The following is an 18,642-nucleotide window of genomic DNA, read 5'->3' as shown; positions in this document are numbered from 1 at the left end:
CACTGCACAGAGCAGAACACACACTTGATGAATATCCGTATGCAGAGTGTTGGTGCAGGAGATGATGTGATCCATTTCCACTGAACCCAAAGGTATGGGCCCGCCCTTCTAAACCCAAAGAGACCTTCTGTAGATATATTATAATATACTAGCTAGGGAGGGTAAACCGAGGTTCTATTTAGTCCTGTTTCCTTTAGCATTTTAACATGCTTTCACCCACCCTTTGTATGTTATGGAATAGTAACTATGCTTTTAATCTTGATCTTTATAATATGTTTGCTTGTATTAGCTAAGATACTGCGTTTGAGAACACTGCATTGGAAATAAACATTTCAAACTCGCACGTGTCCTCATTGACTCCTGGTTCTGGATTGATATGTTAGTATAACGAAAGAGTGTTCATGTGTTCCAAATTACCTGAGGTGTTCTAAGTCCATGTTCTGGGTTGTCTAAATCATTGGGGTTTGGTAAGCACCAATGAGACACTGATAGCTAGTCTGGTAGGGGATTTTGGATGCTGAGGTGTGTTTTGGCACACCCTAATTCACTGAGGTTCCAGGTTTCTATGCACAGTTCTGTATATGAGCAGAAATCCCTGCTACAATACTAGATCTGCAGTATTCTATTCACTAGAAATTGAAGACCTCATCATCTATCATAAACTTGAAGCCCTCTTCATCACAGAGACATGGCTCACCTCTACATCTGCACACATCCTCCTTCCAACAGGATACAGCATCCATAAAAGGGAGGACAATTTTGCGGATGTCCTCACAACTTCGTCCATATGACATGGCCAGACCACCCTTTTGAGTGACCTCAACCTCCCAGACAACAGAAGCTCAAAAAAATACCCTATTCAACCTAAACGTGGTGCAGCATGTCACACAACCCATTCTAAAGGCCATATCCTTGATCATCTCAACATCACCAACAATCCAATGCAACCCACCCTTAGATCTGGAGTGGACTGACTGACCACTTTGCCATCCCTATTGCCATGCTCAGCAATATATCAACGAACCAAGGTCAGCACAAAATAAAAAAAACTAACTTTGAGGTCCTTCTAAAACTTCCCCATTGACAACTGAATGCTTGAATTCATCTTACACCCTTTTCAACTTCACATCAGACACCAATCAACTGCAACAATTATTTGGAAAGCTATGTGAAAATAGACATCTTAGATACAATAGACAAGTGCAAGACAATGTCTTCAGCGCACTGTACTCTAAAAGCCTTGCTGACAGTAAAGAAAATGGAAGACAAACAGAACTCCAGATGACTTCTTGATTTTGAAGTCAATCTGCTGAACATGTAGACAGCTCATCATATCAGCTAAAGCAAAGTACTATACCACCACCATAAATAATGACAGCAATAGAAGCAATACACTGATCAAGACTATGAAGCACTACTTTAAACCCCTGTCAGACCTGCCTATTCCTCACTCCACAGATAAGTGCAATGCTGTCAACCTCTTCTTTTGTAAAAAAAAAAGGCAGAATATTGAACAGCACATCAACAACACCAAGCCTGCTTCAATTCTTACACCTACCCGTTCCTGTAAAATCCCAGCCTTCAAGGCCCTATCTCTCCCAGATTTCGCTGGTGCACTTAACACCCTCAAAGCCACTTTTGTTTTAGGATGATGTCATAGTATTACCCTTGATTAAATCTCTCTCTGAAGATGCTCCCTTACCCCTATTTACCATCCCAGAAGATCTCAAGACAGGTCAGAGCTTCCCACTCCTAAAGAAAATCACACTAGACCTTGTCATCCTCCATCCCTTCACTCACCATCATCACAGCACCATCATTGAAAAAGCAGACCTTGTTCAACTCCAAGACCACATTAATGCTAACCATCTCCAGCATGACTATGAGTCTGGCTTCAGATCTCGTGTAGCGTGGAGGTCACTACTTTACACACCATAGACTGTGCCTTCTTGACCACAGATTAGGACAACCACTGACTCCTGTATTGCTAGACCACTCAGATGCCTTTGACCAAGTCAACAATTCCACTCGTATATGCACCCTGGAGTTATTGAATGGTATTCACCAGTAGTGCCCTTCACTGATTCTCCTCCTATCTTTAAAACCAACACCAGTTGGTTCACGTGGACACCTGAAGGTTACAAAATATCTCCGTCACCTGTGGCTACATGATGACCACTGCCATCTTCAACCTATACATGGAGACGCTTAATGCTCTAGTCACTGATAACAGTATCAAGATTCACCAATATGCCTATGATGCACAATTCTGCTTGAAAGTCTCATCTGCTTCAGACATCTAAATTCTCAAACTTGGCTTGCATATCATTTAGTCCTGGATGTCTAGTGCCTACCTGAAGCTCCACCCAACCAATACAGAACTCCTGTTTATTGTCAAGAACAATAAACAATATCCAGTACAAGCCTAGCTCAATGGCATAAATATTCATGAATTCAGACCCCAACTTTATCTGAATGCCAAGTTGCCTGGACTCCAACCTCACCCACAAAGATCATATTGCTAAAAAAAAAAAGCTCCCCTGGTGCCAGCTCTTATCTCTAAAGAAAGTGAAACCATTTCTTCCAGAAAGGGACTTCAGAAATGCTGTTTGAGCCCTCAGACTGTCAATCAATCAATCAATCATCGCATTTATATAGCGCACTACTCACCCAGAGGGTCTCAAGGCGCTGGGGGGTCCGCTACTGCTCGAACAGCCAGGTCTTGAGTTGCTTCCTGAAGGCGAAGTGGTCCTGGGTCTGGCGGAGGTGGGTGGGGAGGGAGTTCCATGTCTTGGCGGCGAGGTAGGAGAAGGATCGTCCCCCTGTGGTGGCTCTTTGGATGCAGGGGACGGCGGCGAGGGCGTGGCTGGTCGATCGAAGCTGGCGTTTGGGAGCGTAGAAGTTGAGGCGGCTGTTGAGGTATCCTTGGCCTTGGTTGTGTAGGGCTTTATGTGCGTGGGTGAGGAGACGGAAGGTGATTCTCTTGTTGACCGGGAGCCAGTGCAGGTCTCTCAAGTGTCCGAAGATGTGGCTGCGACGGGGGATGTCCAGGATGAGCCGTGCTGAGGCGTTCTGGATCCGCTGGAGTCTCTTCTGGAGTTTGGCGGTGGTTTCAAAGTAGAGGGAGTTGCCGTAGTCCAGACGGCTGGTGACGAGGGCCTGGGTGACCGTCTTCCTGGTCTCGGTGGGGATCCACCAGAAGATCTTGCGTAGCATGCGCAGGATGTTGAAGCACGACGAGGAGACAGCGTTGACTTGTCTGGTCATGGAGAGGGAGGAGTCCAGGATGAAGCCCAGGTTGCGTGCGTGGTCTGTTGGTTTGGGTGCGCTGCCTAGGGCGGGGGGCCACCAGGAGTCGTCCCAAGCGGCGGGTGAGGATCCCAGGATGAGGACTTCCGTCTTGTCCGAGTTCAGTTTCAGGCGGCTGTTCTTCATCCATTCGGCTACCTCTTTCATCCCTTCGTGAAGGTTGGCTCTGGCGGTGGCGGGATCGTTGGTGAGGGAGAGGATCAGCTGGGTGTCGTCGGCGTAGGAGATGATGTTGAGGTTTGCTGGCGTGTGATGTCTGCGAGGGGGCTCATGTAGACGTTGAAGAGGGTAGGACTGAGCGAGGAGCCTTGAGGAACGCCGCAGATGACTTTGGTGGCTTCAGATCTGAACGGAGGGAGGCGGACTCTCTGTGTCCTTCCGGCGAGGAAGGAGATGATCCACTCCAGTGCCTTTTCTTGGACTCCGACGTTGCTGAGGCATTGTACTAGGGTACGGTGGCAGACAGTGTTGAAGGCCGCGGAGAGGTCGAAGAGGATGAGGGCCGCTGTTTCTCCGTTGTCGAGCAGCGCTCGGATGTCATCGGTGGCTGCGATCAGGGCGGTCTCGGTGCTGTGGTTGTCCCGGAAGCCAGACTGCGAGGGGTCGAGGGATCCGTTCGTCTCGAGGAAGGCGGCCAGCTGCTTGTTGACGGTCTTCTCGATAACTTTTGCGGGAAACAGGAGTAGCGAGATGGGGCGGTAGTTCTTGAGGTCGGTGGGGTCGGCCGATGGCTTCTTGAGTAGGGCGCTGAGTTCGGCGTGCTTCCAGCTCTCCGGGAAGGTAGCGGTGTCGAAGGAGGTGTTGATGATGTTCCGCAGGTGGGGTGCGATGACAGCGTCGGCCTTGTTGAAAACGTGGTGAGGGCAGGGATCGGTCGGAGATCCGGAGTGGATGGAGTTCATCGTGCGGACGGTGTCTTCGGTGCTGATCGGGGTCCAGGCGCGGAGGGTGGTGGTGGGGGGCGGTGGTTCGGTCGTGGTGTTCGTCGGTTGAGTGCTGAAGCTGTTGTGTATGTCCGCGATCTTGTTGTGGAAGTAGGAGGCGAGGGAGTTGCAGAGGTCTTGCGAAGGGGTGATGTCGTTGTTTCCGGCGTTGGGGTTGGAGAGCTCTTTGACGATGTTGAAGAGTTCCTTGCTGTTGTGTGCGTTGTTGTCCAGTCATTCCTTGAATGCGGTTTTCTTGGTGGCGTGGATGAGTTGGTGGTGTTTTCGGGTGGCGAGCTTGAGGGCAGCCATGTTGTCCGGAGTTGGGTCTCTGCGCCAGGTTCTCTTGAGGGCTCGGCAGTTCTTCTTGGAACTCTTGAGTTCGTTGGTGAACCATGGGGCTTTCTTGCTGCCGGGTCTGCTAGGCGGGTTCCTCAGGGGGGCGAGCTCGTCTGCGCAGTCGCTGATCCACTTCGTGAGGTTGGTGGCCGCCTGGCTGGGGTTCGTTGTGCTGGTGGGCGGGTTAATGCTCAGGGAGGTCGCGAGCTGGTCGGCTGTGATCTTGTTCCAGCTCCTGCGTGCAACCTGTTGCTGGTGGTGGTGGATCGTGGTCCTGCCGAAGCTGAAGTGGACGCAGCTGTGGTCCGTCCAGTGGAGTCCGGTGGCGTGGCTGAAGGCGATGTCCTTGCTGGATGAGAAGACGGGGTTGAGTGTGTGTCCAGCGTAGTGGGTGGGGGTGGTGACCAGCTGCTTGAGTTCCAGGTTGGCGAGGTTGTCCAGCAGGGTGGTGGTGTTGCGGTCATTGTTGTTCTCCAGGTGGAAGTTGAGGTCCCCTAGGAGGATGTAGTCAGCGGAGCAGAGGGCGTGTGGGCTGATGAAGTCGGCAATGTCTTCGCTGAATTGTGTGCGTTGTCCCGGGGGTCTGTAGATGAGGGTGCCTCTGAGGGTGGTCTTGGGGTTGATGTGGACTTGGAAGTGCAGGTGCTTGGCGGTTGCGAGGGTGTCGTCGGTGTTGGTCGTGATGCGGATGGTGTTCCTGGGGACGATGGCGATGCCTCCTCCGGTGTGGTTGATGCGGTCCCTTCGGATGATCTTGTAGCCGTCTGGGATGGCGATGGCGATGTCAGGCGCTGAGGAGGCGTTCATCCTTGTTTCCGTGAAGAAGGCGACGTCTGGGGCTGTGGTGTCGAGTAGGTTCCAGATCTCGATGGCGTGCCTGTGGACGGAGCGGGTGTTGAGCAGGATGCATTTCAGGTGGCTGCTGCTGTTGCTCGTCTTGGTCTTGGTTGGTGCAGGTGTAGTGCAGGTCCGGAAGCAGGTGACCTTGCAGGAGTTGCAGCAGAAGGGTCCGTGGGTGCGTCTCGGGGTGGCACGGTAAAGCCCAGGACTCTGCCGGCGTTGAGGGTGGCGGCGTCGTACCTCCGGCGGGCAGGCTGGGGTCTGCGGGGGCCAGGGGTCCTGGCACTGGGCACGGTCCAGGCGCGGACGGGTGCTGACGGGCTTACCTTTGGCGCACCTTCGGCGCTCAGTCGGCGCTCCCTGCTGCGCGCGTCCGCTGCGCGGTCGCTCTCGGGGCGTCATAAATCTGGAGCCGGGAGGGTGGGTCAGCTGGGAGGTGGGAGCGGGGCGGCCAATGGGCTGGAGGTGGGCGGGGCCGCAGGAAGGCAGCGGCGGGAATCGGCGATGACGGGCGGCTCAGCGGCGGCTGGGTCGCTCTGGCAGGCAGGCAGACAGGAAGGCGTTTGGCAGCAGGAGGGGTGACCCGGCCTCGTAGAAGGCACAGTGGTCACTCCTGAATCGCCAGCAGCGCTTCACTTAAATCTGGAGCCGGGAGGGCGGGTCAGCTGGGAGGCGGGAGCGGGGCGGCCAATGGGCTGGAGGTGGGCGGGGCCGCAGGGAGGCAGCGGCGGGAATCGGCGATGACGGGCGGCTCAGCGGCGGCTGGGTCGCTCTGGCAGGCAGGCAGACAGGAAGGCGTTTGGCAGCAGGAGGGGTGACCCGGCCTCGTAGAAGACATAGTGGTCACTCCTGAATCGCCAGCAGCGCTTCACTTAAATCTGGAGCCGGGAGGGCGGGTCAGCTGGGAGGCGGGGCGGCCAATGGACTGGAGGTGGGCGGGGCCGCAGGGAGGCAGCGGCAGGAATCGGCGATGACGGGCGGCTCAGCGGCGGCTGGGTCGCTCTGGCAGGCAGGCAGACAGGAAGGCGTTTGGCAGCAGGAGGGGTGACCCGGCCTCGTAGAAGGCACAGTGGTCACTCCTGAATCGCCAGCAGCGCTTCACTTAAATCTGGAGCCGGGAGGGCGGGTCAGCTGGGAGGCGGGAGCGGGGCGGCCAATGGGCTGGAGGTGGGCGGGGCCGCAGGGAGGCAGCGGCGGGAATCGGCGATGACGGGCGGCTCAGCGGCGGCTGGGTCGCTCAGGCAGGCAGGCAGACAGGAAGGCGTTTGGCAGCAGGAGGGGTGACCCGGCCTCGTAGAAGGCACAGTGGTCACTCCTGAATCACCAGCAGCGCTTCACTTAAATCTGGAGCCAGGAGGGCGGGTCAGCTGGGAGGCGGGAGCGGGGCGGCCAATGGGCTGGAGGTGGGCGGGGCCGCAGGGAGGCAGCGGCGGGAATCGGCGATGACGGGCGGCTCAGCGGCGGCTGGGTTGCTCTGGCAGGCAGGCAGACAGGAAGGCGTTTGGCAGCAGGAGGGGTGACCCGGCCTCGTAGAAGGCACAGTGGTCACTCCTGAATCGCCAGCACCGCTTCACTTAAATCTGGAGCCGGGAGGGCGGGTCAGCTGGGAGGCGGGAGCGGGGCGGCCAATGGGCTGGAGGTGGGCGGGGCTGCAGGGAGGCAGCGGCAGGAATCGGCGATGACGGGCGGCTCAGCGGCGGCTGGGTCGCTCTGGCAGGCAGGCAGACAGGAAGGCGTTTGGCAGCAGGAGGGGTGACCCGGCCTCGTAGAAGGCACAGTGGTCACTCCTGAATCGCCAGCAGCGCTTCACTTAAATCTGGAGCCGGGAGGGCCGGTCAGCTGGGAGGTGGGATAGGGCCGGACAATGGGCTGGAGGTGGGCGGGGCCGCAGGGAGGCAGCGGCGGGAATCGGCGATGACGGGCGGCTCAGCGGCGGCTTGGTCACTCTGGCAGGCAGGCAGACAGGAAGGCGTTTGGCAGCAGGAGGGGTGACCCGGCCTCGTAGAAGGCACAGTGGTCACTCTGGATGGTAGTATTGCCCTGTCCAATGGCCTACCAGACTCAACACTAGCACCCCGACATGCTAAAGCACATCTCATTTAGGGCCTAAAGAATTATGATCACTTAGCCCCCACACTTATGGAACTCCATTGGCTTCCCTTGCCAATCCATACCATCTTCAGTGGTATGAGTGGTGTGGCTCACTGGTTAGAGGCGGCAGACCCGGAAGCAGAGAACGGCCCGGGACCAGGGTTCAATTCCCAACGCGGCAGGGTCATGGACCAGGGTCAGCGGACTCGATAATTCTCGCCTCGGTGCCTACTCTAACCAGGGATCACACTCGGCAACTCTGGGCATTAGCTTGCCTCATCTCTACATCGGCCCCCACATTCGCCGGGGATGCCTGGTTTCACCTTGGAGATACCCAGCAGGGACCATCTCACAGGGAAAGCCAGGACGGGTTCCCCAGCGGTCTACAGCGCCACGACGCCTCAGGGCAGCAGTGCGCTTTACAAGACCACATACATTACATTACATACATCTTCAACACCAATTGTTTAATTTGAAAGCTGTGATGACGAGTACCCTCACTTGTCTTGAAGACAAGCTCATCATCTCATTTGGATCTCAGCACACCCATAGCCAAGACACCATCAGACTGCAGACTAACAAGTTTAAAAACGAAAAAAACAAGACAGCAGGCCTTTTCCATCTAAGCACCCAGAACACTACATGACAATGCATTATTCATCCACATCCCAGCTTCCTCTCCTTTTTCTTGTTGACTTTATGCTTATGAATCCTGAAACACAGTATGTTACCACCACAGCTCTTCATGCTAATCCCATTACAGGGACAGCAGTCCACATTTACTCAGATGAAGGCATGCTTGGTGCACCTCTCCATTTTACAGGACCGATGAAGAGCCTAACTTGTGGCAATGGCCAGTCCTAGAGTTGTGCACCCACAGTAGATTAGCATGAGACTGTGACCAAAATCAAATACCAGGATACCAGATACCCACAGTTGGGCACCCAAGGCAGGGGTACATAACTTCACAATGCAGAGGACATTGCCATCCTAACAGTCACCAATTAGGAACTACTTACTAAATTTGATATAGGAAATTCCTGTCATGATGAGAGGGTCTTAGAAGCAACCATGATGGATATTAATCTACATCGCATACAGAACAATTCCCTGCACCGTCCCCTGCATTGTTCTCTGTCTCGTGTTTAGATCACTGCTTCTAGTGTCGCTATCTGTGCGTATTGTACCAGGTTGTAAGGGACAACACATTTTCCTGATGTTGAATGCCCCACCCACAGGACAAGCTCTGGAAGTTAACCTTGAATTACACTGTGGGTGGGTAGTTTTCACTTTGCCTCGGGTCAAGTTAAAGCTTTCTGACTTTACAAGCAATGGAAACAAGTTAGCCTGCGCCTTGTTATGAAGCGACAACATGCAAACAGAAATTAATCAAAATAGTTTCAATATTTACAAAGCAGTTAATATAATTTTGAAACAATGCAAGTGAGTAAATTACATTAAAATACATGAGAAGATTGCTGCAATTCAACCCATATACATAACACGTAGCGCACATTTGATGCAGCTTTGAGTCAGGCATCAAAAGGGGCTGAGAAATTCTGTCACTGGGTAGTATTCAGGGAGACTGCATTAGAAAGGTCTGAGATGTATGTGAAATACTAATATGCAATTTTCTAGTGACTTCTTATATCTGGGAGGCGAAGGAGGATTACTAATTCACACAATTACACTGTGGACTGTTTTCTGGATTAATAATCAATTGAATCATATCTGTACTCTAGCCATCGATGTCTTAGTTTTCAGACTTCAGTTGCCTCGTGTCTATAGACCAAAAGGACTTTAAATATCATGTATATCACCTGAAATGAAAAATAAAATTTTCATCATACTCTCTATAGGTCATTGGATAGTTTCTGAGAAGATGCACACTACTTGAGAATACTACCACTCTCTTTCTAGACCAACTGGCCCGTACAAGTTTCCTCTATGTTCTTCTAAACACATCCTGCTGGGTCCTGAATGAATTTTGTAAAGCACCTTGAGACTCAATTACATCTCTTACCTTGGGATGTTGGTGCCCTTAGTTTTTCAATTCAGGCATTAAGTCAGAGAATAAACAATGGTGATATAGACCTGCTAGTCAATCATAAATGTTATTAGCCATTTCAATTAGTAATTGCAAATGAATGTTTTTTGCCAGAGCATAACGCCTCCCCTAAAGTAGATCAACATGCAATGGGACTGGGGGTATTTCCCGCTTTGTATAGTAAGGAAGGACTGACAAGGTTATTTGAACACACTTGGACAGAATCAACGGCACAGATGGTGGAAAACAAATTCCTTGATGGGCTACCACCTTGATGAAAGGCACCTCCCATCAGGCAGTGATACCCCTAGAGAAGTCAGTCAATTTAAAGGAATAAATAACATGGTGCTCCATAAGCACCAGTACGTTGGGGGATGTTTGTGCGTGAGCTAGAATGATGTGTTTTGAACACATCAAGAATAAATACAAACTAGCTAGTATTGAAATATTCCACTAACTACAACTTAAGTATGCATGGGCTGTCCATGTCCAAATTTACTTTTCACTTGGAATTAGAATCGTATTGAAAGAAAATTGACCAGACTAGCTAAGAAATCTTATACAAAATGGATCGCAGATCTGGGGATGATGTAGGAATCATATTGGGTGTAAGCACTTCAATACCCAAAAGTGGTGTCCAATAGGTCGAGGTTTAGGCTGGTGTTTATAAAAAATCTACATAGTATATACTGTACAAGGATACATATGGTTACATTTGGTAAGACTATTCCCACCCCTGGGTCAGGGGATGTGGTCTGATGGATGGCTTTTCGATATCTTTTCGTTATGTTCCCGCATACAGCTTTCTGGGAGGAAGTGAGGTGTCTCAGAGGATGAAGATGTTCATGGGTAAAGGGGCAAGACATGGATAATTAGGTATTTAGAGCGACAGCACACCTACCAAGAAGTGAAATGGTAGTGAGGTGTAATGGTGCCCATCATTTTGGGGGTGGGGTCCAACACTCTTACAAGAAATAGACGCAAAAAATTTACCTTAGACTGGTTTATGTTTGTGATAAAATATGTGTACAACAAGAATTGTTACCTAAGGAAGTTTAATAGAATCTAGGGTGTATATGAGAGTACTGAGGCATTAGTTGAACTTTAAAGGTTCAGTAAGAAGAGAGAATACCTAGACTTATATACTGGGACTGTAGAGGAATGCAGAGTTTTGTGAAGATTACAACAACATTATCTGTAAGGGATGTAATGCCTGCCTACTATTTGTATTAAGGACATGATGCTCATTATGTATCAAACATGAAGGCAATCGGTATCTGTTTTATTGCTTTTGAAATCTAATAAAAATAATGTTAAAAAGAATATTGTACAGGATATCAAAGTTGCATATTAGAAGACACTGAGAAGGATGAAGGAACTAATGTCAGTAGAAGCATACAAAGAAGGAACAGGACGTTAACCTAGAATTGAACATGGAAAGAGGATGACAGTATATAATGTAGGAGGAGTAAGAGAGAAGCATGTAGGCTACTAGCCCATCAAAAAGGTAAAGGGGGCATCCTTGTGTGACAATCAAGGTCAGTCCATGTAAGTTGTTAGGCTCTCGAAGAAGGTCGAGTACTTTCTATTATTCAGTATGGACAGTTTTAAGCTCAGTTTAAGGAAGTGGGCAAAAATAGATAAAGTGTTATCTAGTGGATCATTAAGATGGGATAAGATGAACAACTAGGCTCTGGAGGAAAAATGTGGAAGACATACCACTAGGGCCAATATTCAACTCAAGTTGAGTAGAACATGAAATGTATGCAACAGACAGGCTTAGTTTGAGGCTCTATCAGCTCTCAGCCTTGGTAACATTCATTGAGTCACAACCAGCAGTTAATTCAGGTTAAGAAAATAAGGAAAGGCAGCAGAATGTAAAAAGTCTCTTGGTTCAAGGGTTCTGTTCCCTCAAAGTACCTTTGGGATGCCTAAAGGAGACAATGATAAGGCCGATTGGGTTTCAATTTCACTTTTGGGCAATTCCAGTCAGGGTGTCATGGGCCCCACAGAACAGGAGATGAGTTGGCCTAACGGCTAGGGTAGTCGACCTCAAAGCTGGGGAACCGGGTGTGAGTCTCTGCAAGGACGCGCAACATCCTGTGATGCTGGGCAAATCACTTAATCTCCCCGTGCCTAACAAAAATTAATATGTCGTCATGTAAAGCAACTGGTGCTCTGTAAGGCGCTCTGATACCTGATACCTTCGGTTCAAATTTGCGCTATATCAAACTCTGGGAAAAAAGAAAAAAATAAACTTTAAGGAGACAGATCAATGTTGTGTCAAATACTACAGAGTGTATCGCCAGCTCTTCAAAAGGTACCATATCATTACTGATCTGTCCCGAGTCACTGACCATTCCTTGTTTTCATGGATGTTACTTTCAGAGATTTTTAAAATAATAAGTTAGGCCGATTATCATCACTGATCTGTCCACTCTCACTGACTGTTGCTTCTACAGACATTATTTTTGAGGATTTTAAAGTTATAAGTTTTATGCCATAATGACTTTCTGAAACATCAAGTGATACTTTTACTCCTGCCCATCTTTGGCACTTTTACTCCTGACCATCTTTGGCTACTGGATCTCTATTCCTTTGATATCAACATCGACATCAAGTACAAAAAACACCATCAGAACCTCAGTGATCCTATTCCAAAGAGAAGATGAGTTCTCAGAAAATTAGGCTTCCAAATTCAAGGGGTATTGGTGGCCATTAAAGAGCTTGAGAGAGGTATGGGATTCCTTTTTCAAGACTTGCTGCACTTTCAACTCCTTGAATTTAAAGGTAGGCATGATGGATACTTCATAGTCAGAGGGGAATGTGTCAGCAATACAGAGAGGATGTAGCACTCAGCTTTCCTGTCTCTTCTGAGCCTTACAAGTTTGTCTCTCTTGCCTAACTCACTTATGATTCACCTGCTATATTCCTCTTTCCAGAGGCATGGTTGGGGGAGAAGGGCATGAAAAAGACAATGATTGCAATGAGATGCCAAAACAAGTGGAAAGCAGATAAGCTCCTAGCTGTTGATACATTGTGTTTATTTACTGATTTTACTGACTCTATTTATTGTTATATACTGGATACAGACTGTTTTATGGATTTTTATATTGTTGGGTGGAATTGAGATTTCAATGAATCTTGATTAATGTCTGTTTGAATTTGAATGTGCTTTTAAATTCCACTGAACTCATAGCAGTTCAATCTTGGGACCTAACATTCTCTGAGATCCTAAGCATGGCTGTAACCGTTCAGTTAGATACGCTAGCTGAAACCCTTGCCGGTACTCCAGTCACTGTGTACTTTGCGCCCCCTCTCTTGTGGGAGATATGGTGACCCGAAGAGCAGCCATCTTGTAAGCCAGCATTCAAGCGGTTGACAGGCACATGCTATTTAATGTGCCTGCCTATGCAGCCGTGATGAATGGCACACCAAAGGCAAGCCCGTCTGCTCCTGTCTGCGTCCCGAACGTGGTAACCACCAGGAATGCTGTCCAGTTTGAACCTGGTATGATTATGACTAGAGATTATTTACTCTCCTTTAACAATTCACACTATAATTGTGTTTTTTTATTTGAATACTGACCTATGAGAAGGTCCTTTTTCCTGTAGTAAATGTAAATTAGTACTGAGTCCTTTGATTGAATATGTTGAAGCGATCAGGGTCCCATCGAACTCGATGTTGGTTGGGCTGATTAACGCTTGCTCCTTGAGCAAGCATGGTCAAAATGTCTACATGATTCTGGAATTTCATTTAGATTTTCTCTTCATCACGCAAATGTGGCTTAACGATTGGTGTAACCTGGATATTGTACAGGCCCTTCTGCCGGGAAATTTAAAACACAGACAGGATCGGACTGAATCATGGGGAGGAGGTCTGGGCATAATTTATCACAACTTTCTTAAGAGCTCCATAACCTTACAGGAGCAGAAAACCTGGGTTTTTGCTTCAAGTTGATGGTTCAATCTCATTTTCTGGAGCTCTGATTTATCGCCCACCTGGCCCTAACTCTTTATTCCTAGAATCACTAAGGGAAACCTTAGGTCTCCTAATTCTTAGATATTCAAATTTGACCTTATTGGGGAATTTTAACCTCCACTTAGAATGTAGGAATAAACCGGGAGTTAGAAACCTCTTGGACACCATTGATAATCTGGGTCGAGAACATAGTGTTTGTTCCCCAACACACTGCCCCGGACATATCCTAGATGGGATTTGCTCACACTTAGGCTCTTTAACTATTATTCCCCCGATTATGCTACCTTGGTCAGATCATAAATGTATTCAGTTTGGAATTATATGGCCTCATACTAATCCCTCACTTGCCCTCACCACTAGTGCCCCTAGGACAGTTCGCAAATGGTGTAATATGCTAAAACACCCTGATCTAACTAGTTGTGCATTAGGGCTTAGACCTACTTTATCAGGCAATACATCCCTAGATACCCAGAGCTTTAACGCTTGGATGACCACGCTCAGCAATATATTTGCACGCCCTATTCCTCTGAAAAAGATACCAATCACTAAAGTATCATCCTCTTGGTATACCCAGAAGCTAGTTGACTAACATCTTCTTTGTGGACAACTAGAGCGAAAATGGCAGACAAATTAACCAACCTTCTGACTCATCTCTTTGTTATCTTGCCTAAGTAAGATTGCGGAGAAATTGGTTAATAGCCAACTGACCACCTTCCTAGATGACGCCAATATTCTGCACTGTGTCAGTTTCAACCTACCATTCCACTGAATCTGCACTGCTAGTAATTACAGAGAACCTCAAATTTGATTTGTACGTTTTGAAAAACCAGTACTGATTCTATTAGATCTATCAGCTGCGTTTAATACCATCTCCCAAGATATCTTAGTACATCGTCTGAAGACTTGTGGTATTACCCACCTAGCCTTGACTTGGCTAAAGTCTTACATTACCTACTATAGGCAAGTGGTTACTCTTGGCCACTAAAAAGACACAGAAATCTGCTGTTCCGCAGGGATCCGCCATCAGCCCGGTTCTTTTCAATGTATAAATGGCCCTCCTTATAGAATTGATATCCTCCTTCAACATTGAAACCACCTCATATTCTGATGATGCGCAGTTGAACCTAGTGCTTAACCAGATTTCCACTATTGCAGAGGAGCAGTTTCAATTATGTCTCACAGAAGCCATCCGCTGGGTGCAATTCAATCACCTTTAATGTAATACTGAAAAACTGAGATCATGCTATTAGGAAAGGCCAATTCTTTTACCACAAGATTATGATGACCAAAAGATATTTCCCCTCCACTGGACACAGTGGAAGTGATAAATAATCTAGGTATAAAATTTGATACATAACTTTCCTTTCACCCTCAAGTGCAAGGGGTGGCTTGGAAGTGTTTCCAGTTTGTTAAAACCTTAAAAAGGATTTTTAACTTGATACAGTATATGGCAAGAAAAACAGTGGCCATAGCTCTCATTACTACGAGATTGGATTATTGCGATAGCCTGTATGCAGGGACCAATAAGACAATTAAAAACACTGCAGACAGTACAACATGCTGCAGCACGTATGGTGCTTAAAGCTACCTCGCCAGTCTTCAGCATCAGCAGCCCTCAAGGTTCTACATTGGCTGCCAATTCATAAAAGGGTATACCTTAAGATTTTGCTTATCACTTTCAGAGTGACCATTGCATCAGGTTCCAAATACATAGCGGCCAGGTTCCCTCCTTACGTCACTTCCCGTCTGCTCAGATCTTCAGATCTTCATCAGCAAACCTCCTAACACCATCCTCCCTTTAGGTGTAAAATCTGTAGCTGTCCTCGGAGCAAAAGCCTGGAACTTGCTTCTTGGCCATCTCAGACTCACACATTCAGAATCCGCCTTTAGGAGATTGCTGACAAAGTGGATCTTTGCAGCACCAGATTCCCTGTGCATCTTGCTTACCTGATCCTGCATTTGTCTGCAGCAGTCTTGCGTTCTTTTCCTCCCCTCCGCACAGCACCAAGATGCTCCTTTGAAGTGATAGCGCCCTTCGTAAATATTTTATACACACAAGTTAGCTACTGTTAACTCAGGCCTGGTATGAGCCAGCTTCCATGAAAGATCCAACTCCTTTCTGCATCTGTACTCCAAAGGTTAACCTTCTGCTTTTACCTTTCACTTGCAACTTCATACTGTAAAGATCTCTTCACTTATTTTTACTACTAGTACAATGTCTGCGCCAAGTGCTCCCATTGTCAACTCCTGTTTCCCAGAGACCATCCTTCCCCACACTGCCACCATGACAATTTACCGTTTTGGAATTGTGTTTGCAATTGCAAAGAGAAACCAGTGACTTGAAACTGAACAGTAACTAAATTCAGGTGGTGTAGAATTTGCATAATTGTTTCTTCCATCTGCCTAAAACAATGGGCCACAGCGCACAAATCTTCAGACCCTCTCATGAAACACCACATGAATATATATGAGATTTCGTCCTATTGACATATGCTGTTAGAGTGTTCAAACGTTTTGTTATCATGCTATCCCTTTTGGTTTTTAATAGTTTTTTTCAACCAACCCTCTTTTTTTCTCCATCATAAGATGTCTCTTTTTTTAAATCAATGAATAATCCATTGAACTTCCTACGATGCTGACATGTTTTCAAATATCTATCATATACTCTGTGTCTCTTGATAACACCAGTAGCTGCTGCCCGGGAACGGGGTGGTGGGGATTGGGGGAACAGAATAAAAAAAACACTTACCTCCTCATGCCTGCTGTTTCTCCTCTGTCGTTGCTTCTCTTACTGGCAAGACCTGCAAGCAGGAGGTGCACAGGCCACTTACGATGCTGCAATGCAGTGTTTCGATTGGTCTGAGCAGCATGGTTCGGCGCTCAGATAGGGGTTGGGAGCCTGTGCATGTTCTCCACTCAGGCGGTGTATTACAGCCCAGGTGGAGAACATGCTAAGTGTGCATGACTGTTTGGTTGGCCCAAGACGGTCAGACAAACCATCATGCGCACCTATTGGGCACAAACCACTCCTCCTCCCAGGCTTTGACACCAGCCCTGCCCTAAACCAGCCCCATAGCTGCGAAAAATGAAATGATAATAACAATGTTATCATTTTAATTATCCTTTTTCCTGCACTGAGAGCAGTGGGGCGACGCTCCTCCACCTTAGCATTTACGTAGGAGCTGCCCCTGGTTAACACTCCTGATTTTAAAAGCCTTCAGGAGCGGGGACTGCTGCCTGTGGTCCAACCTAATCATACATGTTATTGCCTACATGCGTGAATAGGCATTAGCGAAACTTTAATGATGCCACCAAAATTCATTTCATTTTTTTATTTTGCATTAGGCAATATTTGTAAAATCTTGACAAATGTTGCATTTCACAATTTTTGATAATTATTTGCTTTCAGGAGGCTACTTTTTGCAAAAAACGTCCCACTAATAGAAATTGTGTGCTGAACCCAGTCTCCGCTGGTATTCCTTGACTCTTTTGTTCTATGAAGTCTGCACTCAACTACAAAAAGTCACACAAGATACTCACAGTTTGCTCTAAATGAGTAAGAGTGTAACATTTTCATGCAATTTTGTGAAGTCCTACTTGAATCCCTACTTGAATTGTCTTCCACTAGCACAGCATTGTAACACCATAATGGTCTTTGCCACTAAAAGTGTTTAATGCAAACTATGGTATAGTCCTTCCTTTGTACTGTGTTGTTCTTGACTGCCAATTATTTTTCTTGTATTTCCTTCAAAGGTGAAATTTTTGCCAGTTGCAAAGAACTACAAATAAAAAAAAACATAAGGAAGGACGGTGAATTTCTTCTGAATCTCAAAGGTCAAGATATCAAGGTAGGCTAAAGCAATATGTATGAATTATACCCTTACTAAGCATTTTACAAAATACCTGAGATGCTTGCATTAACAACATCAGTCTGACACTCAAACTGTTTGTCCTGTGTGGCTGTTATAGATCCATGTGGTACTTAGTATACTGCACGAATACTGGTAGACCAATAAGGGCAAATGTGTGCTTTTTGTGCCACAGCATTTATCTCATGAAGCAGTGTATTACATGTATCACTTTAACCATATCCGGTAATGAAACATCCAGGTAATACACAACTGATGGTTTTTTTTTTAGCTAAAATATATACTCAATCAATCAATCAATCAGTGACACTTATAAAGCGCGCTACATACCCGTAGGGTCTCAAGGCGCTGGGGGGGGGGGTGCCGCTACTGCTCGAACAGCCAGGTCTTCAGCTTCTTCCTGAAGGAGAGGTGGTCTTGGGTCAGGCGCAGGTCGGACGGGAGGGAGTTCCAGGTCTTGGCGGCCAGGTAGGAGAAGGACCTTCCTCCTGTAGTCGCTCTTCGGATGCGGGGGACGGCGGCGAGGGCGTGGTTGGCTGATCGGAGGTGGCGTTTGGGAGCGTAGAAGTTGACTCGGCTGTTGAGGTAGCTCGGGCCTTGGTCGTGTAGGGCTTTGTGTGCGTGGGTGAGGAGGCGGAAGGTGATTCTCTTGTTGACGGGGAGCCAGTGAAGGTCTCTCAGGTGTCCGGAGATGTGGCTGGATCGTGGGATGTCGAGGATGAGTCTGGCTGAGGCGTTTTGGATCCGCTGGAGTCTCTTCTGGAGCTTGACGGTGGTCCCGGCGTAGAGGGCGTTGCCGTAGTCCAGTCGGCTGGTGACGAGGGCCTGGGTGACGGTCTTCCTGGTCTCTGTGGGGATCCACCAGAAGATCTTCCGTAGCATGCGTAGGATGTTGAAGCACGCCGAGGAGACGCTGTTGACTTGCCTGGTCATGGCGAGGGAGGAGTCCAGGATGAAGCCCAGGTTTCGTGCATGGTCTGTCGGTTTGGGTGCGGTGCCCAGGGCGGGAGGCCACCAGGAGTCGTCCCAGGCGGAGGGTGAGGAGCCCAGGATGAGGACCTCCGTCTTGTCCGAGTTCAGTTTCAGGCGGCTGGTCGTCATCCACTCGGCTACCTCTTTCATCCCTTCGTGCAGGTTGGCTCTGGCGGCGGCGGGGTCGTTGGTCAGGGAGAGGATCAGCTGGGTGTCGTCGGCGTAGGAGATTATGCTGAGGTGGTGTTTGCGTACGATGGCCGCGAGGGGG

The 18,642-nt window shown here is 48.2% G+C and overlaps 1 protein-coding gene across 1 annotated transcript in view; it reads left to right on the top strand.

The window, feature by feature from the left end:
* Window positions 1-18,642, top strand: part of ADAMTS20 (ADAM metallopeptidase with thrombospondin type 1 motif 20) — a 1,033,120-nt gene that overhangs the window by 921,900 nt on the left and 92,578 nt on the right. The window contains exon 31 of the mRNA XM_086919514.1: window positions 17,284-17,378. Within this exon, the coding sequence (XP_086775640.1) occupies window positions 17,284-17,378 (95 nt within the window). The remainder of the gene's footprint in view (window positions 1-17,283; window positions 17,379-18,642) is intronic.

This window comes from Lissotriton vulgaris, chromosome 1_1, assembly GCF_964263255.1.
Source record: "Lissotriton vulgaris chromosome 1_1, aLisVul1.2, whole genome shotgun sequence".
In the NCBI taxonomy this organism is placed as follows: domain Eukaryota; kingdom Metazoa; phylum Chordata; class Amphibia; order Caudata; family Salamandridae; genus Lissotriton; species Lissotriton vulgaris.
The sequence above is the reverse complement of the archived record's forward strand: the minus strand, read 5'-3'. Positions and strand labels throughout refer to the sequence as shown.